Genomic DNA, 27,347 nt, shown 5'->3' with positions numbered 1-27,347 from the left:
TTTTAAATTTTATAAATTTTACTTTTAGTAGTTACAAAACAACTTTATTGATGCATAAAGTTATGAGGAAAGTTTTTTAAAACATGCCGAGCACCATACTTAAAAACGAAGCTCTCTAAATAGACTTGTTTCTGAGTGTTGTAGGGTTTTTACCTAATGACTTCACAAATTTTTGATTTGTTGCAAATAATTAAAAAAAATAATTTGTCCATCGAATACAAAACGATCGTGATGTTTTGAAACTTCTACGCTTGTTTCATTTTGTGAATCAGTTAGTGTACATGCATTAACTTAAGTAAAATTCTTTTAAATCTACCATGGACATGTGTGCGAGCATAACAAACCGTACCGCGCTGTAAGCAACAAAGAATATTTACAAAGTATATTCAAGGCGTATAATTAAACTTGTTGTAAAAGTTATTTAAAGTAATCAAGAACCAAAAAAACAAGATATTGTTGCTTCTTTTTGATAATTATTGGTGATAGTGACAAGGGATAGTATCGAAAACATAAATCATATATAAAAAAAAATTATTATTGATAAAATTTGGTTTCTTTGAAAACCACAAGAATTAGTTATTTGTTTGTCTTAACATTGATGAATTTTTAGTGATAGAATAATTATTTTATGATGAATTATTCAAATGTGTTTGTTAAAAAAATAGTGATTGTTTAGTTTATAATTCTACGTAAGGTAAATAAATAAATTAAATATTATTTAAATAAAATATAAAATTTTATTAACAATGGCTTACAATTTCGATATAAAAAAATTATATTTATTTATTTAAAATATTTAAAGTTTAGTCAAAATTCAATGATGATTGTGAGTTGGCGAAAAGTATCCGAAATCTCGCTCTTTCAAAAGGAGAATTTTTTTTAAACTGCAATCGGTTTTTAATAAAAAATGTGCATAAAATTTTTTTAAAAATAGTTTAAAATTTCAATTTCTCCAAAATAACCCTCCGTTTTTATACCCTTATGAAATATATATCAAGGTATACTAATTTTAGTCCTAAATTTGTAACGCTTAGAGATCATCGGGATACGAACAAAATTGGTATAGGTGTCTATAAAATCACTTAATGAGTCCATTACCGTTTGCCTGTTCGCCTGTTCGCCCGTTCGTCATCTCGATGACTCAAAAATGAAAAGAGCTGAAATTTTTAATGCGTAAAGTGTGTTTGTGTTCGTAAATGAGCAACTTGGGTCTGTAGGACCTATGTGGAAATCATAAGAGATAGAACAAAAGTTTAAATGTAAAAATATTCTTTAATAAAAAATAAACAACTTTTGAGGAATATTTTTCTTTGGAACATTGTTTCGTAAGCATAATTGTTTGTTTACCCATGTGGGTACAAATTAGGACAAAACTTTGGTGTATATTTTCTCCAAAGCGTAAAAGATAGGGAGTTGAAAATTTTAGCTTCAACTAACTAGTGTCAAAAGGCCGCCATAATTTTGTTTGTTTTTTGACCTTTTCTAATAATATATCATAAATAATGCAAACACTGACATTCAACAACTTGCTATACATGGTATTTCGACAATTAACTGTTTTCATTCAATTATTTGTTTTCACTTGTTTATCATATGGTCAAATTTGTGGCAAATTATCTGAAATATCACCGCCTTCAAGAACAGCATCGAATAATTAGACTATGTCCTACATAATAAGTTTCCTATAAAAAGGTGCAACCATCTCGGTCGACATGAGAACCAACCTTCATAGTTGTAAAATTTTAATACTATAATAAACATTCATGAAACATTCAAACAAAAAGAATGTTTACTGCATTTCAATGTTTTGTATTACAATTTTACCGTTGCATCTGTTTTATACCGTTTTTGGTTTTTTATAGTAAATCAAACGGTAAATTCAACCCTTAAGCAATTGTTTTGCTATTTTTATTTTTATCCCATTAAGGTGGGAATTTAGGAACACATAACATAGGAAAAAGGAAATACTTGCCGAAGGCTAAGTTGGTATTAAATTTAAGCTTTTTGTGTTTCTTACCTACTTTATTCTAAAAAGGAGAAACAAGTGTAGTGCAATTCGATCCCAATAACTACACACTGGTAAAGTCGAATTTATTTTACTGATTATGTGTTTCATCTTTTTATTCATCATGATAATTTGTGAAAGAAAATGTATATAAAATAGAAACGGAATTACAGGATCAAAAGTTTAACAAAAAAGGAAAAAAAAGTTATAAAATATTATTTGTGAATTTTAAAAATAAAAATTTTAAATAAACAAGTGAAAACAAACAATTGGCTGAGTTAATTGTTGAAATACCATGTATAGACATTCTTGATTACTCTATCACATTACACATATAAGTATACATGTCACACACGTATAACTGATATATCCATATAAAACAAACTATACAATTTGCGCTCTCACGGGTAAACAGTGATGTTTACGAAAAAATGTTTCAAACAATAGTTGTTTATTTTTTTATAAGGAACATTTTTTACATTTAAACTTTTGTTCTATTTCTAATAGCTAATTACAAGATGGGTCCTACAGATTCAACACCCAAGTGGCTCATTTACGAAAACAAACACACTTGAGTCATCGAGATGACGAACGGACAAGCAGATGGATAAACGGTAATGGACTAATAAGGTGATTTTATAGACACCTATACCAAAGTTTTGTTCGTATCACGATTATTTCTAAGCGTTACAAATTTTGGACTAAAGTTAGTACACCTTGACATATATTTCAGAAGGGTATAAAAACGGAGTGTAATTTTCGAGATATTGAAGTTTTAAAATTTTTTTTCAAAAATTTCATTCACATTTTTTAATAAAGACCGATTTTTATATAATACATACTATATAATTTGCGCCTAATTTGCACCCTCACGGGTAAACAGTGATGTTTCAAACAAAAGTAGTTAATTTTTTTATAAGGAACATTTTTTACGTTTAAACTTTTGTTCTATCTCTAACGGTTCACAAGATGGGTCCTACGGACCCAAGACCCAATCGACCGCTCATTTACGAACTCGGCGTCACTTTTTACGTCCTCGGCACGGTATAAAAATTTCAGCTTGATATCTCTTCGTTTTTTAATCGTGATGACAGACGGGCAGACAGACAAACAACCGGAAATGGACTAATTAGGTGATTTTATGAATACCAAAATTTTGTTCATAGCATAAATATTTTTAAGCGTTACAAACTTGGGACTAAACTTAGTATACCTTGGTATATTTCATATACATGGTATAAAAATACTAATAAACAAATTTTATTGCTTTAAAATATCATTGAAAGGAAAAATTTTTAATATTCATTGAAATTTTTACTGTTTAGTTTCAATTATTATGATAATTTCCTATTAAAGTTGAACCCATTAAAATCTAAGTCCAAATACCATCATAACAAATAATAACAAAATTTTATTTTTAACCCCCGAACTACAAAAAAGGGGTGTTACAAGTTTGAACGCTATGTGTGTGTGTGTCTGCCTGTAGCATCGTAGCTCCTAAGCAGATGAACCGATTTTAATTTTTTTTGTTTCGTTTGAAAGATAATTTAACGGGGAGTGTTCTAAGCTGTGTTTCAAATGCGAGTTTAGGGTTTCATACTCGAAAAAAAACTAAACAATTGACGACGATCTTTAAAATGATTTAAGGAAAAACGTAATTTAACGGAGAGAGTGTTATTATATATGTTTCAAGTGCGATTTAAGGGTTCTGTACCCGAAAAATCTGTTGGGGGTTTTTTAAATTTTGTAAATTTCACTTGTTAAGTGGCTGAAAATCACGTTTTCGTTTCATAAGTGCATGCCAAGTTAATAAATATTAAAAGCGTGTTAAAAAGAAGAAAAATTGTATACTGGCTGAGAGACTATAGGTACTAGTCCGGGTACTTAGAGAACCCAGGTTCGATTTCCGGCTAAAATTTTAATTTTTTTCACTTTTATCTATTTGTTTAAATGAAAAACGATACGTGCGTCAATCCATTGAAGGGTACAATCTCGTCTTCGTATGTCATGGTATAATGGGTTAATATTATAGTAAATACTATTAAGGTATTTTGATACCAAAAAAATTTTTAATAAAAAATACTTTTTAAGGGAAAAGCTTTTATTGTACTAAAAAGTAAAGAATTATTTTATCTATAAGTCACTCATACCCCACAATTTTTAAAAGCTTGAGGCGGTTAATTTAAAATATCAAAAATGAATTGGAACGCCTCATCTACTCCACATGCCTAATTACTTTTCGATTCATCCTTGATATTAAGCGCCTCAAGCTTTTACAAATAGTCGGGTATGAGTGACTTATTAAATAAAATTATTTTCTACTTTTTAGTACAATAAAAGTTTTTCCCTTAAAAAGTATTTTCTATTAAAATTTTTAATTCAAGACAAAAAAAATGTATTTATATAAAATATGGTGGAAGCGATGCGAAAATCAGGACGGCGCAACCTTACCATGCACGCGCTGTCATCCAAACTAAATGTGCATGCAAAATTTCAGCTCAAGCGGTTGAAGATATCTACTTCAAAATTGAGTTCAAAGAATCCACCGTTACATTTTTACATACATTGCAAGTTAAATAAAAGCTTTTAAAAAATGAAAATGATCAAACAAATTTGAAATTTTATTTATCAATTAATCATGTTTTTATATGTTTTTTGTAAAAACTCATATCGATTCTCTGAACGGTTTAGGAGAAATTAAATATCAAAGTAATTATAAAGCTTAAAACTTGAGGAATATTGATCAGTTTTTTATGTAAATGATAAAACATTTTTAAAAGTACTTATTGACTAAAAAACCAACATTTATTACGACTTCTTCATATACCACCATGTAAAAAGTGCTGTTTTTAATAATTAATTTATCGTAAACCATACAGAAAATTGACTTGAAATTAATATAGAACGCGTATAAAATACTCATTAATTGACACACAAAATTTCAGTTTTTTGGTAACACTTTCGTTTTGGTATCGAAATACCTTAAAAATATCGCATACGAGCGTTGAATAAAACTTTTAAAAATAAAATTTACTAAAATTCATTATTCGTTAATAAATAAATTCTATTTTCTTACGTATATCTTTCCAGCTAAAATTCCATTCGGGATATACAGTTCTATTCTTCTAAGAGTTTAACATTTCCCAATTTTTCAGAGAATTTGATCTGGAACTATTTTTCATAGTGGTTCTGCGGGATACTTTTCATTCAATAAAAATTATCCCTGTGAAAATTATGAAAATTTTGTAGTTTTCAATACTGATAATTGAAAAATAATACAGTACATAATAATTTATTGACTGAATTATCAAATTAAATTAAATTAATTGAATTTAAACATAATGCTATTATGCATTTTTATACAATAACAATCTTTTAATAAGAAATACGGTTTACCATTAAGAGAGTCTGAACTATAAGATTATTATTTTAGATTATTTCATGCCATTTTGTGTGTGAAAAATAAACATAGCGTAGCTTAGTTTGTGTTTATTTTTAAAGGCTCTGAAGCTGAACTCGGATTTAGGGTAAAATAGACTTGGTAAAAATAATCCGTAAATTTCTGTAATAGTATCCCACTTTTGAACGCAGGGGCTAAAAACTTCAGAAAGTAACCATCAATCAACTTCTCTATAGCCGACAAACTCAACTCGTAATTACAACAATACTCCGGGTCTATACAATTTTCGGTCTATTTTTTTCCGATGACGTTGATGTGTTGTATGGCTATTTGAATGAGCCACTTGATTTAAATTTTTTACTAAACGACGAATATTTGATTAAGTTAAAAGAACGATACGAGCCAATGAAAAACATGTCGAACACAGTAAATAGCTTGAACTGATCATTCATTTCGATTAAAAAACAAATTTAATAGTTTGTAATCTGCATACCTTGCAAAATGATTATACTATTCCTAAAAAAACAAATTTAAAATTCAGATACTCAAAAACAGTTTAAAGTTCAGATACTCTTAATGGAAAACCCATTACCTTTAAATAATAATAAAATATTAGCACGCAACATCAATTAAAAATCACTTAAATTTCATTTTTTTTAAATAATAATTTAATTTATTTTTATCTTTATGTTTTACAGAAAAATTATGGCAACTATTCAACCACATCAAAACCACACACTAAATGTTTTAAAATCAAAGAAAATTTATCGATTTTGAAAAGAAGAAGAAAGCGTTAGACTTATTACAGTGAATTTTTATTTGGGAAGTTTTTTATTTTTTGTGCTCAAGTTTCACTTCATCAAATCATAATATGAAAGGTGAAATCACACTCGATTGTATTAAAGCAAAAGTAAGTACACATTTTGTATTTTCTTTTATTGTTTAAGTATAGGAAATACTTTGTTTTCACTCAAACATATTCAAGTCATTATAGATTTCTTACTGTGTTAATATTGTTGTTAACAGTTAAAAAAAATTTAAAAAAGGCTATATTTTTTCATATTACAGTAACTTTATACATTACAGTCTGTATCAAATCCGGTACTTCTGATTTTTCGCAGACTTGTTTATGATGGTATTCCAATGAATAATTCAAATTTGTGACCTCGAGCGCTGAACGCAACTTTGTCGAAAATCGAAAAATCCGTGAAAATTTTAGGTTTTGGCGATTATAACTTTACGGTTAACTAGGATTAAGGACTAGTTTTTTTGATGAAACTTTTTCAGAACGTTTTTAAAGTAGACCAAATTTGCTACAATATGAGATGAGAATGGTCTCTTTAGACCAAATACTTTCCGAGATAAAGCCTTTCAAAATTTATCGACGTAACTTTATACATCAGAGCTAACGTCAAATCCGGTAGTTCGGATTTTTAGCAGACTTGTTTATGATGTTATCCCAATGAATAATCCAAGTTTGTGACCTCGAGCGACGAACGCAACTTTGTCCAAAATAGAAAAAACCCGTGGAAATTTCAGATTTTTTTCAGATTTTGGCGATTATATCCAAAGACGGGTAGTTTTTGAAGTACCTTTTCAAGATGTTTTTAAAGTAGACTAAATTTTCTACAATATGAGACTAGAAACGTCTCTGTACCTAATAACTTGTTAACGATGAAATTGTTAATGATTCATTTCAAATAGCTTCAGTATTTTTAATATTCAATTTTAGAAAATTGCAAGTTGCTACAAAAGAAAAAACTTATCTAATAAAATAAATTATACAATCGTGATGCAATTTAAAAAGTTTTACGTGTGAACTATAAATAAATAAATAATTAATGTTTATAAAACAGTAATTATTACCTTGTAGAAATCTTTTATATTTTTATAGCATGTATATGAAATATACCAAGGTATACTAAGTTAAGTCTCAAGTTTGAAACGCATAAAAATATTGATACTATGAACAAAATTTTGGTATAGGTGTTCATGAAATCACCTAATTAGTCCATTTCCAGTTGTCTGTATGTCTGTCGTCTGTCTGTCTGTTATCACGATAACTTAAAAACGAAAAGAGATATCAAACTGAAATTTTTATAGCGTGCTTAGGACGTAAAAAATGACGTCGAGTTCGTAAATGAGCAACATCGGTCGATTGGGTCTTGTGTCCGTAGGATGCAACTTGTAAACCGTTAGAGATAAAACAAAAGTTTAAATGTAAAAAATGTTCCTTTTAAAAACAACTTTTGTTTGAAACATTTTTTCGTAAACATCACTGTTTACCCGTGAGAGCGCAAATTATGCGCCAATTGTATAGTATGCATTATATGGGAATATCAGTTATATATTTGTGGCATTTATGTAAGTGTAATGTGACCGAGTAATCAACACTGTCTATACATGGTATTTCAACAATCAACTCAGTCAATTGTTTGTTTTCACTTGTTTAATTTTAATGACACAATCAAATAAAGCATCATATGTTCTTTATTAAGTCACTTTGTTAGAAAATAAAGGCTGTTTCTTTGGATAATCTTGAATGAAACGGATGATGTTTTATTATCGTTCGATTACGCAGACGGCATATAATCCACGACCCTAAGGTTTTTCCAAAATAATCATTGTTTCCTTTATTTTATTGACTTCAAGTGAATCAAGGTGAAATGCCAGTTACTAAAATGCACGTTTTCATTTCTCAGGTAAAGACAATTACACATTACAAAAAGAAAAAAATCCCAAAAAATACAACCGTGCGATAAAACTGTATGCATAAAAAATATGCTGTTTATTTAGAAATATGGTATTTACTAAACATACTTCCTAGAAAATAATTTTACTGTAAACATTATTATATGAATGGCTACTACTAATGTGCAATTAATGTTCATAACTTAATATGTTTATGTCCTTGACGAGCTGTATGAATTATTTTATTTATGGGTCTATAGAAATGTTTTAGAACCCTTTTAATGCAAAATGCATATTAAGAATTTCATTTTCACACGTTCTTATAGATGCGGAACATCGTCGATCGGACTTGTCGATTGTGTTGCAACCACATTGTCTTAATGTAAATCTACCTTAACAAATCTCTTAACCCTCTTGTTACCTGCTTCAATCGTTTATTTGTCAAAAATTAAAAAAAAAATTCTATATGAATCTTATATATTTAAACGAGCAAGTCTTGTATATATATATCAACGATCTTGGAAATGGCTCCAATGATTTTCATGAAAGTGGGTATGCAGTTTCATTTTTAAAAAACGTCGTTTTGACCTTTTTTCCGGATAAACTGAAATATTGAAAATGTGACTCGTGCTGACATCTGTTGGTGTTTATCGTAGTTAACGAAACTTTTTTACTCAAAAAATTCCGAGTAAAGCGGTCATCCAAATATTGTATTTAATTTAAAATCAACTTGAAGGATTTCGTTAAAACTGTTTAAAATATTCTCTACCATTAAAAAATGTTATAAGCTATAAACCAAAGGAAATTTATGCCATATTTTTAATGTAAAATTTTTAAGATAAAATTGCTTTGAAATTTTTGAGAGTAATATTTGTTTTTTAAAGTAATATTAAAAAAAAAAAAATTCTTTTTAGTTCATGACTTAATTTCCTAGAGGGCCAGCCATAATTAATGGAATATGACGTCACATAGCCTATAACCAGCAGACAATTAACATGTTTTCAACGATATCCTATTTATCAAATTATGATAAGTAATTTAAAAGTTGAGAGGGAACAGACGAAATTAAATACACTATATTTTTGTTCTAATTTCGCCCTTTCATTTGATACCTAACACGGTGTCATTAAATTGAAGTTTGTTTTTAGTTTATGACTTTATGTTCTCTAAAGGGCAATGACATCTCATAGCCTATAACCAGCGGACGATAAAGGCGCTATGAACGATACCTTATTTGTCAAATTATGATAAGCAGTTTAGAAGTTATGAGAGAAAAGATAAACATACAAACTTACACACCGGTCTAACACATATTTTATCGAAAATGATTGTTAATATTTGTGATATTATGGCGCTCACTGATTATAATTTTTAATTTAAAAAAATATTCGTAGCGCAAGAGATGCGTTAGCTAAGCGAATTCCCCCAGATATTGAAAAAATAATACATTTTTCTTAAAATCGAATATTGCATTTTTAATTTTTCAAGAATTTTTATTTTGAAAACTAAGCTAAAATATTTATTATTTTGAAAATATTCAAAATTTTGAACTTTTTTTATCTATCGATTTTTCTCATTAACGAATTTGGCCTTTCAAATACCAAAATCCTCTTTGATACCAAATTTTATTCAAACCGGACTTAAATTGCGACCGCTATAGAGTTTACAGCCCCATAAACGTATAAATATATGTATTATACATATATATACTTATAAATTTTAAAGATGGTCATTTTTGACATCTATTAGGTATACGGTCGAAGAAATTTTTATAAAATTTCACCATCAGTACAAATGCAATAGCTACATTTTTTCGGTAATTCGCTAAAAATTACCTTCTACGAACATTAATTTTCACTCTCATGACAAGAATACATGCTTTTCAAGTATTTGGAAAATGTACTATGCAGCGAAAAGCTTCCTCTGCGTCCAGCGAGGTACAATTTTGTCGAATTAGCTAAAGAATAACGAAATAAGATCATTTTGCAGCAACAGTAGTTCTAGGTCCAACACTTAACTTAAGGTTAGGTTAGGTTATATTGGTTGTCCACGAAGGACACACTTAGGCTATAGAGCCTATTGTGATACCATATATGTTTTTACCACCTTTGTGCTGATAATTTCATTTATCAGCTTCTCAATTTCAGAGGCTGAGTGCACCTCCTTCATGCATATACCATGCTCTACACCAGCCCATCACAATTATTTATTAAATTAATTTTGTTGCGACGGCGGAAATGTAAAAAATTATATTCAAAGTTGTAGTCAAAACTGTTGATATGAATCCAACAAGTGGTAGTTTTAGTTCACATATAACAGTTTACAAATATTAATTTGTATTTGTTAATTCCCTGCATGTTTTCAACCTGATGACTGATATTTTGTTTGTAATTCAATAACAATATATTTAATAATATTTATTATAAAACGATTTTGTTATTAAAAATATAATATAATAATCACAAAAAAAAATTATTAAATAACAATGTATTATTATTGAGTGTGTTTTGTTGCTACATATCAAATTCAAAGTATTGAAATTTAATCAAAATATTATAAATGCATGTGTTTGTTGTTTTGTGATGTGATAGAAAAATAATTTTATTTTGACAGGACTCGTCCTATGTATGTGTGTTTTAATAATTGAAGTTTTAATTAAAGGTAATAACAAACATTAATTGATTGATTTTCCGGGAAGTTTTACTAATTATAAATAATAGTATAGCAACAATATTTTTATGGAAATGAATAATAACGAGTATTTTTTTAAAAGGTATAAATTTCATTGGAAAGCTTAAGTGCCTAAAGGTACCGCAGCGGGGTTACATGACGCATTATTTGGTAATCGTAACCGTTTATACCTTAAGGGTATACCTTTGTAAGGGTTTATTAACTTCCTAAACTTCAAATCGAAATTTTCTGCATATATCTACGTTTCATGGTCAGGATAATGAATTAAAACCACTTTTAGAATGATGTCTGTCTGTCCGCATGTAGATTATGTGTTGAAGACTGCCAAAACGGGCATATAAAAGTTGGGGCGGGAGGTGGGTAGAGAAGAAAATTTTGAAAGTAATCAAGTAACTGGAAATTTTGGTAATTGGTCAAGTTGTAGAAAATCACATAAACGAATACAAACAATTGACTGAGTTAATTGTTGAAATAAAATGCATAGACAGTTTTGATAATACTCTTACACATAAAGTAATAAAAGTATCTATCTTCTCACTTTCTCATTAGATATAGTATATGCTGTAAACAAACAAACACATACATAATATATATAATATATGAATTTAAAATATTTACAATACCTGTATACATACAATATAATGTTTCTAACCTAATTTGCGCCATCACGGATCGATAGTGAATGTTATTGAAAAAATGTTTCAAACAAAAGTTGTTTATTTTTTTATAAGCATCATTTTTTACGTCTAAACTTTTGTTATATCTCTAATGGTTTACAAGGTTGATCCAAAGGACTCAAGACCTAGTTAATTTATGTTGCTTATTTACGAACTCAATCTCATTTTTTACGTCCTAAGCATGCTACAAAAATTTCAGAACGCGTATTAAACCTCTAAGCTACACATGTCTGTTGTAAAAATTTATATTACCAACAGTGTTTTAGGCATAAACCAATCGGGAGTCAAGGTTTAAATAGCTTTGGTAGTTAAGGGGTTAAGCACGCTTCCAAAATTTATCAATTGCACTGAAATAAATCAATCTTAGACATATCATATAATTTTTCTTATCTTTTCGCAATAATTGAAAACGACAAATGAATAAATTAAATTATACCTACTTACACTTTAATTTGATAAAATATAATTAATTGGAAAATATATTCCATATTTGAATTTAAAGTACTTTAATTATTTACAGGAAATACTAGAAATGTTTTTGTATGTAATATTGAATTTGAAATTCAAACAATTTAGTATTACCATTAAAATGTACATTAATCCATATCAAAGCTCTTTGACCATAAACCCACAATGAAGTGAAATTTCTATGATTCTTTTGTCCGCTTGATAATTAAACGAAAAAATTTTGTTAAGAAAGAAATTCGAAGTTTTAATCTTAACGCGAGCTCTAAGCTTATGGAAATCAAGTTTTTTGACGATTTTATTTGTTTAACGTATATGTGAAGAAATATATTGGCAACAGGATAAGCGGAAAAGAATAACCGAAAGTTTACAGCTGTAATTTTTCAACCCTTTTGATAGTAGCCATTTTTTTCACGTATCCTGTCCCAACTTAATGATTCTGGAGATACACGGGGAAAATCCGTCCGAGATGAATGCGTGGAAATTTTAATCAGCCAAAGATAATTGTTTTGTATCCAGGCTCGATCTAATAAAATCTCAATCAGAGAGAGGAGATATAATCCCAGTGATCCCGAATCGATTTTTCCCGTACATCTTCCGTACCATAAAAGAACGATGTATATACAAATTTTTGATTTGTTACAAATAATTGACAGACAGAATTGTACACTGGCTTTATTTAATTACTAGCTTGATACCCGCTCACTTCACTAGACTTAAAAGTAAAAACCACCGCTTTATAGCCTCTTGATCTTACTTATCCTCCTTCCATAACACTTGAAGGGATTGTTTTACGCGACTAAAAGAGCACAGTTTTCAATTGTTTACATTGTAAAATAATCATTATTCATTGAGTATATCAGAAAGGTGGCCATGAATTGTGACATTTACTGCTTTAAATTTTTACAGAAATCAATTTATCGTTCAAAATTATGATCACAGATGGAGCAGAATGATCATTTTGAACCATAAATTAAAGATTTCTGTAACAATTTAAAATTGTAAATGTCAGATTAAATTTAATTTTTTTTTGTTTAATATCTATATCTTTATAATTTATAGCTCATGTGTTATTCTGATGTAAGAGCTATATTGCTGTACAATTTCATTTAAAAACTATTCGCTAGTTTTGGCGTGAAAGCGTAACAAACAAATAAATATCCTTACTTTCACATTTATAATATATAGGGAATCAAAATATAGATATTTATTTAAGACGGCTATGTTTTCTATACACTTTTTTCAATCAAAATTTATACATTGTAGAAATTATAACCATAATCTCAAATAATATTTTGGACATTCCATATTTTATGAATATTAATATTGATATAAAATAAAATAATAAGCAATTATTAATAAATATTAAAATTAAAATACAATTTGAAACAAATACCATATATTGGATGTTTATTATGGAATTTATTATAATGATTCAATAATATTCGTAACATTGAAAATAATTAAACGGAATTATTAACAATAATTATTACAATACTTAAATGTTTAGTACCAAGATAGTTGATTTAAGTAAAAGTTGTGTAACATTTCGTTCAACTGACTTGTGAAAGTGATAATTGGTTGTACTAAGAAATTGTGGTTATTTTTTATGATTTACTTTGTGGAATATAGTTTTACGCAATTTGAACGCTGTAACACATTTTGTAATGCACGAATTAAAGTAAAGGTATGGTTCCATTATTCTAATTTATAATTTAAATCGGGCTCTATGTAATACAATTACTTAAACCAAAATGTATTCCAAATTATATTTATTCCGAAAATTGAACCGTCACTTCGACGATCTGGAGCCTCTGAATTTCTTCAAATAACGTCAATTTGAAATTTTTTTTAGCGTTCTCAATATTTATATCAATGCAAAACTGAATGCTTGATAAATTTGGACCTCGCTCGATTTAATAGAAAAATGGCTTTCTGTGAAACTTTTTCAAAACGCCTCTAAAATGTTATTTGGGTCGTTCTAATAAAAAACTCTAACGATCACAAACTGTTTTAACGTGTAGTTTTCAAGCTACGGGCGATCAAAGCTACAAATATATTATATTTATAGAATATGACTACCGTCATAGTAATGATTTAACGTACAACACTCCAACAAACAAATCAATACAACATAATACAACTATGCAGGATACCATACACGGTAATCATATACTATAACTATAATATATGTGTAGCTATAATCTCCCGTAGCTCGAAAACTTCTCGTTAAAAATTTTCTGGACATGAGAGCTTTTAGTCAGAACAGTCTGAAGAACGTTTTGGGGATAGTGAAAAAGTTTCACAAAAATCAATTTTCCTAGTCGTATACTATAGCTATTATATATGCTTTGCTTTGATCGCCCGCATCTCGAAAACTACTCGTTAAAAAATTTTGTGGCCGTGAGAGCTTTGTATATGAAAATTATCGGAGTTGAATTTGGGTGTCAATTTTTTGGGTATTTATTCCGTCTCCAAAATAACAATACTTTCGGTTTCTGAGAGTAACTCATCCGAGTTTGTCTGAATTAGATATCGGAATTATATAGTTACTTCTTTGCCGATCGAAGGAAAAATTTACAATCTGGACCACGTGTGTTGTAGTCACGATGTGTAATTTTTTCAACTCAACGAATTTCATTTTTGTCTTTCGATTATAATTGATGTTTTTATGACTAAATTTATGTTATAATAATAATAAATATAAATATATGTTGCTAATAATAATAAAATGATTTGAATAATTATAATGAATACTGAATATTTTTACTAAAAAGCTCGATTTTCAGAATCACCTGTATTTTATAAACATTGATTATACATTTATTTTTAGCTAGTCCAGTATACTCGACTTGATTCCTGAAACTGTTACTAGGATACAAATTGAATTCTAGTTAAACACACCAATTACATAAATATATGTTGCTAATAATAATAAAATGATCTTGTTGCACGTCATATGTAGTTTATGCTCTTCAATGTATGTACCTGAAATTGAATTTGTATCGTAGCAACAGTTCTAGGAATATCATCTAGGATAATAGTTAGAAAATAACTGTTGATGTCGGATGTTACAATTTAGAGAGAAATAGGAAAGAATGTCATAAAATATTTTCATAAACTACACCTACTTAAAAAGGAATTGGTTTAACTAGAAACCCATCCAGAATCCAGTAAAGTTGAGGGTTTTTAGAATATTTATCCCCGTAAAGAAATAAAAATGAAGGATTTTTATTATTTATCAAAATGTAGTTCTAAAAAATACAGGCATATCGAATGATAAAATTGAAAAAAGTTTTTGTCGATTTTCAACAAATCGAAAAAATTTGTGAGGGTTACTATACAAGTATTTAGAAAAAAATCGAAAATATCCAAACAAAGCCTCGTTTCTAATTGGATGGGGAAGCTCATATGCACATGTGTGAAATTTTAATGATTTAGAACTTTTCGTGTGCGTAGACCTAGAACTGCGCACATCCACATATCCATTTTACAGAAGGTTAATAGCTAAAAAAAACGTTTTTGAATTCCGGGAGCCTTAAAACATAAAGATTTATTTAAAACTCTTTAATAGAATTTTTGTAAACAATAACATTTGTATATGACTGAGTTCATGAGAGGTAAACATTTAACCGTGTAAAATAATGGAATTAAGAATTAAAGAGAATTGAAAAAATACACTCGAACCAGGACTCGAACCCATACTTCTTGGATTGATGTCAAGCGCCCAACCAATTAGGCCATTCGTGATCCAATTAGGCCTTAATCATCAATTATAATCGAGAGACTATGATATGATGTAAATAAATATCGTATACATGATTAGAAGTAAACAAAAACAAAGTAAGAATTAAGAATTTACTTTCTGAAAAACGTTACTTGTGTCTTGGCCGATAATTTTCGAAATTAGGTATAATTAGAAAGAATATACATTGTATTTGATTCCAAAATTTAAGTAATACATTTATACGAAACCATATGATTCCTTTAGGTGTGGGACTTGATTTATGCTTATTTCACTATTGATTTTATTCTGAAATTACTGTAGTTGAACTTATGTTTGTTTGAGCTATAAAAAAAAACGACCATGTACTATCAAATGGTATAAATTGTTTTAACATTCCAATTTTAACTAGTCAAATACAATTTTAACTGCTGTATCCCCGCTATAAATTGGAGATGCACAAACAAATTTTATCGGATTCAATTAAAAGTATTTATAAACGTCTGATATTGAAATTGAAAATAGCTTTAGCATAACTCCGAAATCTAAGTCTACCATATCCAGTGATCGAATAAATATCCATTTTTTTTTTATGTATCTTAGAGCTTAATTCTCATATCATTTTAATAAAATATTCTTAGATTTATTCATTAGAAGATGTTCAAGTATAAAGTAAGCCTTTCTATGTTTTTCCCTCGACAAATTTTTCGGGTACGAAATCCTACAAACTCGCACTTGAAAAATATCTAAGAACACTTTCCATTAAATTAATTTTTCCCTGAGAGCCCTCTCCAAATTGAACCGATTTTGAAGATCATCGCCTATTTTTTAGTTGTTTCCGAATACGGAATCCTAAACTCGCACTTGAAATCTAGCTAAGAACACTCTACATTAAATCCTTTCAAACAAAACAAAAAAAATCAAAATCGGTTCATCCGTTTAAGCTCTACGATGTCACAGGCAGACAGGCACACACATAGTGATCAAACTTATAACACTCATTTTTTAATTCGGGGGTTAAAAATAGAACAATCGATAGACAATAGACATGAAGGAGGTGCACTCAACTTCTGAAATTGAGGAGCTGATAAATGAAATTATCAGCGGAAAGGTGGTAAAACACATTTATGGTATCACAATGGGCTTTATAGCCTAAGTGTGTCCAATATAACCTAGCCTAACCTAGATTTTAAAAATATTGCTCCCGCCCCTTTTGCCAGCAAAAATAAGAAAAAATTAACCCTTTTAGCTTGCTTACGTAATACTTGAATGAATCAATGACCCCATGAATTAATCAGAACTTGATCACTTACCGGTTACTCGTAGTGTACTTATGCGAGTTATGAATTAAAGTAATGCAGTTTCAATATTTTTTTCATAGCAATTTGGAATTAATGGAAATCGTCATAATCTAAAATAGTTTAATTAAACCCTAAAATGCGAAGATTATTTAAAAATATTTTTCATGAAACTGCCATCACTGAAAATGGGCCTCAACATGTTGTTCCTCTATCAACAATACTTGAAATTCCACCAGCGATTCCAGCTAGCCATTGTGGTGGCCGTTGTAAAAAAGTAAGAATACCTATTGATTTAATTTCAATTACGCATTTTTAACAATTAAAACAATATGAAAAAAATTGTAAAAAAGTCACAATATTTGAAATAATTTAAAACTATTTTTTTGGTTCCACCGCACACGTGATCTGTGACGTCAATTTGACAAGCAATGACAATAAAACAGTGTCAACAGTCGTATTAATATATCGTTAATATCGACTTTAAAGGGAGGTACTGTCTATATTATATCATTTCTGAAAGTGAAGAATAAAACGCCACCAAAATCGACCCAGGATTTTCAAAGGAAATATACCGAAAATAACGATTTTTATGGTATGGGAGTTTTTAGTGTAAGATGACAGGTTCAATGCACCCGAAATTCGTGAAGTAGAAGCAACTTTGTGAGTATTAATTTTAATAAGAAATTGCGTAACATTCTAGAAAAAAAATGTGATTAATAAAATTATGCTGTTATGAAGCAGTATTTGGGCACAGAGGCACAAAACATACCCGATATACTTTTGTGCGCGATTTTTCATTGTCAATATATTGACCGATTTATCTGTTGTTGTCGCTTTATTTCATTCGCAATTCGTATATTTATGACAATAAAAGTCAACTGCCGAACTGACGTCACAGCGCCATTCGTATAGCTTCGTGTGTTTTCGGGCCGTTGTCGCCAATTTGAATTTTAATGATTTTCATTGGCTGTTTTCTCGGTCATATGGCTCCAAAATCGGGGAAAAAATTAGCCCATTTATTAAGACATTTACTTTCATTTAAAAAAAAGAACAAAAAATGTGAAAAAGGTCTATTAAGATTTTGTATTTATCATGATATAAATGATACTCCTCCTACAAAATTGTTTCAAATTTTAAATCAATAATTTTTATGATAAATAATTACTCTATATAATCAATATAAATTTCGCGATGCAATTAATCAGTTTATTTTTGAAATATAATATTATTAAATAATATAATTAGGAAATTTTAATTATAAACATTTGATGACACAATAATGGTATTGGTATTTATAATTTATATTCTATAAACTTTCGAACAATGTTTAATACTTGGGCATATCAAGAAAATCATATTTATATTAATAAATTATACAGTCAAATTCCTCTAAGAAATTTTGACGAGAAGAACGACCGATCTTTGTATAGATATTCAGTTCTAAAATCATAAATCAAACCTAACAAGTAGATTTACATCTTCTAAGAACGGGTTACTTATATATTTTTTTAAATGTTTCGTACAGAAAATTTTAAAGATCAACATAATTTTTTTTAATGGAAACTCATATTTTTTAGCAGATCCGTTTTTCTTGGTAGAACATGTGACACACTTTATACCCCACCCCGTCTTCAATCAAATTCAGACTTGTTTATAATTTTTTATTGATTTTTTCTAATATTCCTATCAGAATGCTAATCCTTTTCGTCCTTTGTAAATTTTCTCAAAAATTTACAAAAATCGATAAAACAAAATTCTTTATGTTTTTAAATTTTAAACAGTTTTACAACGAACGTTTAAAAAGCATTCTAAAAAGTAAAATTATCCAAACATCAGAATTTGCGAATGTCTTCTATTTTCATTGACAACGTTTTGCTAAAGTTTTTTTTCTGTAACTAGCGTGTTTTCTATATTTTGCCGAAGGCTAACGATTTGAAAACTTGTTTTGAATAAAAGATGTTAGTTTTTTTTATGAGGACCAACTTTCTAATTTAAAGTGTTACTATATATCTTTTACCTACCTTTTTTCTCTATCTTTTAGAATCTAAATTGACTATTAAAGCTACCCGGAGAAGTAGCTGTAATCTGATGTCATAAAATGATGACCCCATCAAACTCAAGTAATTTTTTAATTGGTTAACTACAAAACGAACTATTAGCCATAATATATCAAAGTGGTCCACCCTGTATATACAAAACAGGGTTGAAACTCGATAAATAAGTAAAATGCTCAAAACGAAAAATGTTAGTTTCAAAGGCACACATCTTATACCGCCATCGAATTTGGCCTAAGTTCTCAGATTCAATTAAAACCTCCCTCTAATTCATAGTTGACAAACATTGGATGAACTCTTTTAATTAGAACTTTGTTTGAAACAATTTTTTAGACCGATTCGTTTAGACAGTATAATTGATAGCAAAAATCAAAATTTTTGTGCGTTTGTTCATTCAATTTGAACAAAAATGGTCTTTATAGAAAAACAAACTACTTTTATTCGATTTTGCCTTCGAAATATCTTTCGAAGAGTGCCTAGGTTTTGCAGAAATAATTATACAAAATAAAAATTTGGATACGAAAAAACAATTTAAGGTAAAATTTTCAGTCCGTTTTTATATAAACTGTATGGCTTACGGATAAAAGTTTCAAACAAAAAATGTTACGTTTTTAATCAATAACAACTTTATAATTTAAAGTTTAACCAATTATGAAATAGAGTGAGCTTTTCATTGAGCTTGAAAACCCAAGTCCAGTTTATTGTCTGCTTAAGATGTGCACTTACACACCCAACATTTATCGCTTGAAGCATTTTTACCGATAAAAGTTTTTTTTGGAGTTTTAAGCATATGTAAACTTAAAAAAGAGACCCTGTATAGTTGAAGACATATAAGATTGTAATTACAAAAACAACACTGATTTACGAATATTCTTCTCACCCGTGTTCAAAATACTGTGTATTAGTCGCAGAAACGAAACACTAAAAACGTTCAAACTTTTCGGCATTCGATTCGTTAGGCGTAAGGAAATTTTGTAACCTAAATAAGAATTTATAAAAAGTTTTATAATTGTATTTTAAATTAACCGTAAATATACTATATTCACAATTCGATTAATAGTGATGAAAATGATTCCAAACTCGTTACTCGAGGATTTTTGGGGTCGTTGAACACTAATATGGCAGACAAAATCGGGCAGCAGTTACTTCGGAAATCAATTCTATCGCAATATTCGTGCTCAGTGACAACAAAAACCCTCGAGTAATGAGTTTGGAACGATAATATAACAAATTGCCCGAAAACTCCAGGAGATGACGAAGATTCCGTTTATCCTGAGCTCGGAGATAAATTATATCGCGATATTCATGCTAAGTGACCCCAAAAACCTTGGAGTAACGAGTTTGGAACGATAATATAACAAGTTTCCCGAAAACTCCAGGAGACGACGGTAATTCAGTTTATCCTTGGTGCTGGGCACCACGTACCTCGGAGACCAATTCTGACGCGATATATGTGTTCAGCGACCCCGAGTAAGTAGCTCAGTTGGTTAAGGCATAACCAATTTCGTCCACGTTATGCCATGGATAGCTGGTGTAGTGCATGGTATATGCATGAAGGAGGTGCACTCAGCCTCTGAAAATAATTGAGTAGCTGATAAATGAAATTATCAGCGGAAAAGGTGGTAAAACACATATATGATATCACAATGGTATCTACAGCCTATATGTGTCCTTCGTGGACAGCCAATATAATCTAACCTAACCTAATCGAATTGTGAATTTAATATATTTACGGTTAATTTAAAATGCATATTATTTATGCAAATTGCATACATTTTTTTAATTTCTTATAAATCAATTTGGGTTACAAAATTTCTTGGCATTCTAACGAATCGAATGCCGAAAACGGCATTCAAATTCGTCTTACTGTTCAAATTTTTCTAGCTCCATTGCTTCGTTTCTGCGACTATATTAAAATTAAATATTTACACATTGTAATTGTGAATTTACTTCTGTGATAGCACAAAATTTAATTATACGAATCCTTATTATAAACACATCACATTTTTATCAACAAAATTTAATTGTCGAATGGGTCAAGTAAATGTGTTAAGTCGACAATTATACGCGATTATTTTTATATTTTTATAAATCAAAATTATTACTAATGAGATAAAATAAGTTGAAAGTGTTAAGAAAATATATTTTTATTGTCATTTTTATTTATAAAACGTAACACAGTTTTAATGATTGTGATTGGAGCCAGTGTAGTATATTGACAAATGTGTTGTTAAAAATATAATTGTAAAGAATTGTGAGTGAATATAAAATTATTTGGGGCCAATTAAATATGGATTCATCATGTGGCAAAGATAACAATACTGATAATAATGTTATCAGTAATATAAAAAATAATCGTTCCGATTGTTATGATTTAGAAACATTTTTACGAAATGATGTTTCGACGGAAATGAATAATATTGATGAGATTTCATTTACATTACCTCATTGTGCTGTTCAGCAATCATCGAAAATCGTAGGTTTTAACATAGACTTTACAAAAAATATTCCAAATTGTGTTTATGATGCGTTGGGAATCATAAACTGAAAAAAGCATTAGTTGCAAGAAAATTTTTTCGCAAGTAAATAATTTCTTGTAACAAGTAAATATTTTATTGTTTCAAGAAAATGATTAAGCAGTCAAATATTTGATTTTCTTGACATGTGTACTGAGATCGTTGACTCAAGAAATATTTACTTGTTATGAGAACATCAACAGCCGAGTAAACGCGCTTACTAAAATCCAGTAAGTTTTTCTGTATATTTAAAATCAATGGCAAACTTTGATGTCCAATGTGCCCTTTAGGGACTAGCCCAATAACTTAGTAATTCAGTTAATTATTATATTTATAGATAAATTATATAGTTAAATTTATTTTACTTATACTAATTGAGATTTTTAAAACTATAATTGAGTTGTTAATTTCGATGTTAAACGAAAATTTTTTCCTCGGGCGTTTTCGTTTCTCTTTTGAAAAGTTTTTCTAATTTGCAAACTATTATGAACAAATAAAAACAGTTTTTTTATAAAACTTTTATGCGATCTTTTCATTTTGTAAAAAAAAATTTTTGTTCAACAATTCAATTATAGAGAATATTTAAATCGTAAATTATCTTTGTGAATATTAAACATACAACTTATTAATTTGTTTTTTACTCACCTACTAAGAAATAAAAGACGTTAAATATTGCTTCTAAAAATTTTTTTCCTGAAGAGAAATAACAATTTTTAATTATAAGTTAATATTTACTTAATACATTATCAATTTTCAAACATCTATATACTGACAGAATGGAAGGGAAATTACAAGTCAAACTTCAATTGGTAACAAACTCATCTAAATAAATATATATATATATATATATATATATATTAGCAGGTTCCACAGTTTTTACATGTTAATTGGATTTAAAAGACTTCGCGGGCAAGTTCTAAGAATGCTTATTTGAAAACATGGGCAATCGTTTAATTATTGACAATTAACCTGCGAGTTAAAAAATTAAAAAAAAAAATTTTTGACTGAAGAAGAAATTGGGTTTGTTAGTTCCCTATTACCTTGTATTTACGTTTGCGAATTACGTATAACATACGATGATACCGTTTTTTTATATAATCGTTTGTGTTAATCAATCATAATTAACTGAATAAATATTAAACAAGTGAAAACAAACAATTGACTGAGTTAACTGTTGAAATACCCTGTATAGAAAGTGTTAAATGTCAATGCTTCCGTTATTTATAATAAATTAGAAGAGCTTAAAAAAAACACAATCACAAGCTGAATTTTTGTACAAATCTTTATTTTGAAAGTACAAATGTTGTCTCAAAAGTCACAAATGGTCACGCGTGCGCATCCTTAGATATTCAAGATCTAGGATCGCGAACATTAGTTTTTTGTGAACATCTCGTTTCTTTTGCCAGCCTTCAATCGTATTAACATTTATTATCAAATTTGTGATAAAACTTTCTACAAATTTTGTCTGAAATTTTTTTTTTTACGCTGAACCGTTTTTGAAATAGAGGGCGTCTAAGATGTGGCGCTCAGCTTAACGTACTTCAGTATAAAATAATTATTTAAGTAGTATTTAATGAATAATTATTTAATACCTTATATTTTTAAATATTGAACCAGCACTGAAGTACTTTAAGCTGAACCCGCCATCTTTTACGCCCTTTTTTGCTTTTTTGCAAAAATTTCGTTAGATTCCGAGGTTGACCACTTTTTTTAACGAAGATGATCGGGTTAGTATAAAATGTTACTCTTAAGCTTCTTGACGTTCACGGCATATCTTGTTCAATTCACAATTCGATTGTATGTTTCATGTTCAAAAGGTACAAATTAATAAATATATCCAAAACACGAATCTATACTTCCCCAATAATAAAAATTCTGAAGATCGACAATAACCGCGCCACATTTTTTTTTTCTACTGAATTCTAAAAATGATAAAAGTATTATATTTACATTAATTTTTATGACAGCAACTAAGTATCAATTAACCTATTTTCATAAATTCATTGATAATTCTATTGATAATAATTATAACAATATCGAGTAACTAGAAAAAAGCTTTCTCTTTGTGCAGAAATAATTCAAAGCTAGAATTATTTCTACAATGAATTATTTGTTATAAGAATGACTCAAGCTGATAATATTCCTTTAGTATTTTATGTAAGTAAGAAATTGTAATTAAAATACAGTAACTTGATCCTGAAACTCAAATAATTGTATTCACATTTTTTTTAAATATGCAACCTGTAGATCAGCACTGTCATAAAACTGTGGTAACTAATATAAAAGAAGATTTATTATTACAAAAAATGCGTGTTACGAAACAAGAAATCAGATTCTCTTGAAAAGAGAAAGACTATATCGCTTTTAGTTTGTATAAATGTGGGCTATGCTTTATTTGATTTTAAATTTAATGGATAATCTCGTGAATCTAAATAAATATCCAACTTAAATTTTTCATATCCGCTCAAATTGACTAAGAATCACTTTCATACGGTTATTATTGAAATATTAAAAAAGTAAAAATGTTAATAAGTTAATTTCCTTAAAATAACAGTTCTTCGACATATTTTAGAAAAATTTTAACGAATTTATCTATCGATTTTTTAAGAATTGATTGAGATTCAGTGCTTTTACAAATCAAATTTACTACTCTAAGTCAATAGTTTGTTCACCCATTTTGGCAAAAAGAATTCGATGAATAAAGAAATAAATTTGAATATTACAACGAAACGATCAATATTTCACATCTTTAATCTATCTATTCAAGTAATTTAACTCTTTAGCGCCGCGATACTAAAAAAATGACCTTTTTATTAAGTCACCCAGCTGATCGTTTCCATTGGATAAAAAGATTGAAGAACGATTATAGAATGCGTATTTTTATTTATTTTATTGAAATTTAGTATGATTGTATTTAAGGCGTGCTTTTGAGTTTTGACAGCTGATTTCTTTCGTTATTTAATTGTTTTGTGATTTTAAAAATACTTTTGATATGACTTTTTTGTGTATTCAGATACTGTTTATACAAATTATGTACTTTATCGTGTTGTGTGTTTTTCTTATAAATATTGTATTTAATCGTATTGTGATTTTCTTATAAATTTTCTATTTCTATTAAATTCGGTAGATAGAGCAGGCATGGACAAACGTGACTTACAGAAGTCCCTCGGACTCCTAACTTAACATACGAGTAAGACAGTGTCAACTTAAAATACGAGTAAGACAGAGAGACAACATTTTTTTTTCTACCTATCTCATTACTATTATAGAAACTGAGATAGATAAAGTTCACAGTAAAGTTTATGACACACAATCAAGTTAAAACAATGGTGACTTCGACTTGAAATAACTCGCCCATGCCTGAGATATAGAGTCTTCTTTAGTAGAATTTTCCCATAGTTTATGAGATTAAAACCGCACCAGTAAAACACACCATTTCTAAGTAACATCATCACATGTGATGAATACACTAAGAATGTGACTTACTGTTGCAAATATATTGACGGCGGAGAATACAAAAATTATTCTTATAGAATTCTTCGAAAAATAAAATATGTATAGCACTTTTTAAGATTCCCCTGCCAAATTACTAAAAACAAACCTTTTTCAATTTATAACCAATAATAATTTTTTTCTATAACTCCTTCTAATTTATAATCAATAATAATTTTTCCCTATATTTCAGATGGACAATGCTGGTTTCGAACAAGATACACGTGCAACCGAAATGCGTGATGTTTCAATAACATTGGATAAAAGCCGATTAAATGGTCACAATCCACCATCAACAAGTGCTGGTACTTCATGCCGACCAGAAGCATGTTTAGCTGCACGTAAAAAATATTTAGCGCAAGGGCCACAATCCGCAGACCAAAGTCCATGGCATAGACAAAAAACAATTTATTTATTTACAGTGATTACATTATTAATTATATGGGTTATAGTTTACAGTTCGTTACATGTTAATGGCATTTTATGATAAAAAAGACGACGAACATCTTAAGGTTGTTGTCGCAATATTTGAGTAGCGCCAGAAAATTCTAAATTTTTGTGTACTTACTAAAGACATGATTATACCATTACTCTTAAAATTTGAATCTGATTGACCGTCTAGAATCCGAGATAAATTTAATTAAAAGTTCGATATTTAACATGTATGGTATACACTCTTATACTTTTGCATCAGTTATTAATTTATAAAAAACAAACTAACTGTCAGATATTTTCCAAAAACTAATAGACTATTAATTGATTTGTTTCGATTCAAAAAAAAATTTAAAAAAACCGTTATTTTTAAAAAATGTTTTAAAGTTCAACAATTTATAAGCAAGTATACATAGTAGCGAGTCAGACAGAAAGAATTAGAAGCGAGTATACATAGTAGCGAGTCAGACAGAAGAGTGTTAGGATTGGTGTTGTATACGTACACATGAATATTGTATGTGTAACGTCTCTACGAGTACAGGCTTGCTTAAATATTATGGATCACTTAGTTACAAGCTCGTATACTTTTACAGCGCGCATATTTCATAATATTTATATATATATATATATATATATATATATATATATATATATATATATATATATATATATATATATATATAGTACCACGACAACTACCTTAAGCTATCTTTTAAAATAAAAACTTAACCTTAAAAAATATTTTTATACTTATAATTTTTTTATAAAACTATATAAACGCCATTATAGGAAAGATCATACGACTTTAAAATGTTTTAAAACCTTTTTTTTAAATAATTACTGAATTTTTCCACCACGTCCAGCTGAATGGATAATATTTAGAGGATTTAAAAAACCAACAAGTTATGATAAGATCTGAATAATCCAAAGATATCAACTGATTTAGTAGATGAGTTATTTTATTCGGAAATGAATCCATAAATGAACCCAATCAATTTTCTAGAGATAACTAATTCTGGAAATATATTGGGGATTGACGTATTTAATACCATTTCGGTTAGATTTAATTTCGAATAAAAATTAGGAATATATGAAAAATGTTAAACGTAAGAAAAATATATACGAATATTTAGAAAAAACCGAATAATCTAACAAATTGTACAAAGTCTTCCATATAAGATTTATACGATGTTTTTATGTGTAAAAATAATTTTTGTATATTTCGAAATTTGTAATACATGTGAAATATGAAAATAAATATTTGAAAAATTTACATGTGAATTTAAATTTTGAGGAATTTTCTTTGGGAACAGGTACCTCAAACTACAGAGAATTTATTTTTGCATTAAAGGAGTTGTTTTTTTATATAAATAGGTTCAGTATCACGAACTGAATGTAAAGGCACAAAATCCTTACAAAAATAGGTGGGGGAAGTGCCTCCATTTTAATTAAAACCGTTTTAGGGTATATCTCCATAACCGCGCACTTTAGAACAAAAATGGTAATAACCTTTATTGTAGAACGCGTTCTAACTTCATAGAAAAAAAAGTTTAAAGAAAATGTTTTAGGAAATTAGTAGATTTAAAAGTTAAGTTATTATCATTTTCTTGTTTAAACAAATATTAGAAGAAATATCGGCCAAATAGTCAAAAAGTAAATCATCATAGTCGTATAAGTCATAAAAGGATAGTGATACAAAAAAAAAATTATTTTACAAAAAATGTAGATAATTTAATTATCTACAATAAAGGTAATGACCATTTTTGGTCTAAAGTGCACGGTTATGGAGATATAGCCTAAAACGGTTTTCCTTAGAATGAAAGCACTTCCCCCGCCTATTTTTGTAAGGATTTTGTGTACGTAATATACGTTTTCAGTACGTGATACTGAACTTATTTA

General features: G+C 28.6%; 2 protein-coding genes across 5 annotated transcripts in view; one reads left to right on the top strand and one right to left on the bottom strand.

The window, feature by feature from the left end:
• The window catches only part of LOC123293326, a 70,394-nt gene that overhangs the window by 19,234 nt on the left and 23,813 nt on the right, over positions 1-27,347 (bottom strand). The window contains exon 2 of one of the 2 annotated variants that reach the window (XM_044874104.1): positions 5,082-5,228. The exons of the other annotated variant lie outside the window; for it this stretch is intronic. The gene's annotated coding sequence lies outside the window, so the exon portion shown is untranslated. The remainder of the gene's footprint in view (positions 1-5,081; positions 5,229-27,347) is intronic. 2 annotated transcript variants of the gene reach the window in all.
• LOC123293331 lies at positions 325-25,700 on the top strand. 3 transcript variants are annotated; one of them, XM_044874113.1, is made up of 3 exons: positions 325-694; positions 6,104-6,315; positions 25,210-25,694. In XM_044874113.1, the coding sequence occupies exons 2-3, from the start codon at positions 6,277-6,279 to the stop codon at positions 25,501-25,503; spliced, it is 333 nt and encodes a 110-aa protein (XP_044730048.1). In that variant the 5' UTR covers positions 325-694; positions 6,104-6,276; the 3' UTR covers positions 25,504-25,694. The 3 variants fall into 3 exon arrangements, with proteins under 3 accessions (XP_044730048.1, XP_044730047.1, XP_044730045.1); XM_044874112.1 differs by lacking the exons at positions 325-694; positions 6,104-6,315 and adding an exon at positions 17,035-17,228 and having other exon boundaries at positions 25,210-25,699; XM_044874110.1 differs by lacking the exons at positions 325-694; positions 6,104-6,315 and adding an exon at positions 21,245-21,484 and having other exon boundaries at positions 25,210-25,700.

This window comes from Chrysoperla carnea, chromosome 2 (genome assembly GCF_905475395.1).
Source record: "Chrysoperla carnea chromosome 2, inChrCarn1.1, whole genome shotgun sequence".
Lineage (NCBI taxonomy): Eukaryota > Metazoa > Arthropoda > Insecta > Neuroptera > Chrysopidae > Chrysoperla > Chrysoperla carnea.
This window is presented reverse-complemented; position numbering and strand designations above follow the sequence as displayed.